General features: G+C 35.7%; 1 protein-coding gene across 1 annotated transcript in view; it reads left to right on the forward strand.

Annotated features, from left to right (window-relative positions):
* Positions 1-973: 973 nt before the first annotated feature.
* LOC106882362 (uncharacterized) overlaps positions 974-2,411 on the forward strand; it is a 3,531-nt gene continuing 2,093 nt past the window's right edge. The window contains exon 1 of the mRNA XM_014933016.2: positions 974-1,161. Coding sequence (XP_014788502.1) covers positions 1,008-1,161 — 154 coding nt within the window. The 5' untranslated portion in view covers positions 974-1,007. The remainder of the gene's footprint in view (positions 1,162-2,411) is intronic.

Consider the following 2,411-nt stretch of genomic DNA (forward strand, 5'->3'; position numbering starts at 1 on the left):
AGTTCCGAGGAGCGGAGGAATTACTTTCTGGAAAGTTCTGAGGAGGGGTGCCCATCATGCTGCTGGGGAATTTAGAATTAGGGAAGCCCTACCAAGAATTCACAATGACCTCGAACCCACAAGAGTAAACAAGAGAGACAGAGACAGGCAGAAACAAGGAAAATGCCCCTTGTATTTGAATACTATGCAAATATTCTTTTAAAATACTTTTCATTTAATTTTTCCAAAATTTAATTGTTTTCCAATTCTTTTGCTGAAAAAGTCTCAATGACTGAAACCGGTACTGAAATGTTTTTTATAAAATTATTTCAGCATCAGAAGTTAGCAGAGCAAATTGAAGGGGAACAACCATACAACTATACTTTAAGTTATGTCCCCTTAAGTACAGTATAAATTTTCATATCAATGCGTGTGAAATAAAGAGGTTTGTACGCTCTTTCAATTATGCAACATACGAGGGACATAGATACCCTTTCCCCTCTAAAAAATTTTTAAGGCAATCCAAGACACCCTTGGCATTACCGTGGATGTTCTCGGAGTTGAGGCGCTGGCACAGCGAAACACCTTCTCAAAAACCTTTTATTTATTACATTTTAAATAAAGGCGATATTTCGTGTGTATGTGTATGTATGTATGCATGTATGTATGTGTATGTATGTATGTGTATGTATGTATGCATGTATGTATGTGTGCATGTATGTATGCATGTATGTATGTATGTATGTATGTATACTTACTATATAATGTATATATATAACGATAGTTGTTGACCAGGCAGTTGTTATGCTAGTGTAAGACCTAACCAACCGATATTTATATGTAAACCTTCCATGCTTCATATTAAACTTGACATTAAAATATATTTTGCACCTGACAATAGCCTTCTCTCTGTGTGATTATGGTTATATATCTATTCTATAATGAAGTATATATAAAACATTTATTATTAATCAAGTAGATTAACACTATTGTGGTGTAAGACATAACCAAGCGATATCCATAGTTTAATGGCGGATAGTGAGACTGAAGTGACATCAACATCGACAATCATGAAGAACGATCCTTGGACTCCCCTGCCGTCGATGTCAGCTAATTTACCACCGGCTCCTAAAGACCCTCTTTATGATATGATCAGCTCTGAAGAATATCTGGAGTCATTAAGTAAGATTTTAACGTTTTATTTTGTTTTTTTACTACGTGATTGAAAAGTATACCATACCAGGAAAGGAAGAATTATACACCCCCAACGAGGAAATATCTGCTGTATTTGATGGCATAAAACATTCACGGGCATATTAGACGCACAGTACCTCAATATATATTCAGGAAAAAAAAATTTTAATGCATTAAACCCTATAATTGAGGCCCGACTTCGCATGTAGGGCTCACGTTTAGAAAAAAAAATGCGTCTTACATGTCATCAAATATAGTATATGTTCGTACTTCCTACTAAAAATAGCAGCCAAATCTCTCTCATTTGACACGCTATTGTTCCGAGAAAAGCAAGCACACATTGGATAATGTAGTCTTACATTCTCATAAAAGACTAGAAAACCTTCGACATAAACACAGCTGCATTAACTTCTAACTTCTAAATAACAACATTGCTAAATAAATAACAAATCTAATTTAGAGTCTTATAATTATTATTAATTAGAGTTAATTAATTTCTAAATGTGTAAAAAGTTTAATTTTACGTTTCTGCTTTAAGGTCATGGGATGGTTAATAATCCTGTCTACTACAGGCACAAGGCCTGGAATTTGTGGGGAGGCGGATAGTCGATTACATCGACCCCAGTACTTGACAGGCTCTTAATTTATCCACCCCGAAAGGATGAAAGGTTAAGTTGACCACAGCGGAATTTGAACTCAGAACGTAGCGACGGGCAAAATACCGCTAACGATTCTGCCAGCTCGCCGCCTTTTGGATGGTTAATAATGTGTTTAGGAAAAGAGTAACTGTCACATTTCATATTCATCCAAATTAGAAACAAATCTGTATGGAGTATGTTGTTCAGTCCTGATTGAACAAGCTTACGATGAAAGGTCATTTTGTTTATCTAAGCTTAAATTAGCTTAATGTGTTTTTCTTTAACTGAGACAAAATGTGCGATTTTACTGTTATTTCTAACAGATCGAACGACCGCATAGAGGCTTCTAGGATGACTTAGAAAGCATATTAGCAGTGGTGCTGTTGTTTTTAGTGCTGAGGACTGCATCTTTGGATTCGTTTGTTCCTCAATAATGTTCATTAATTAAAAACGAAGATGACTGGTTTTATGTGAAGAATCTGACAAATAAAAAATGCCAACTTAATCTCTCTCTCTCTCTCTCCCTCTCTCTCTCTCTCTCTCCCTCTCTCTCTCCCTCTCTCTCCCTCTATCTATCTATCTTACACACATCTTTTATCT

This window comes from Octopus bimaculoides, chromosome 6 (assembly GCF_001194135.2).
Source record: "Octopus bimaculoides isolate UCB-OBI-ISO-001 chromosome 6, ASM119413v2, whole genome shotgun sequence".
Taxonomy (NCBI): domain Eukaryota; kingdom Metazoa; phylum Mollusca; class Cephalopoda; order Octopoda; family Octopodidae; genus Octopus; species Octopus bimaculoides.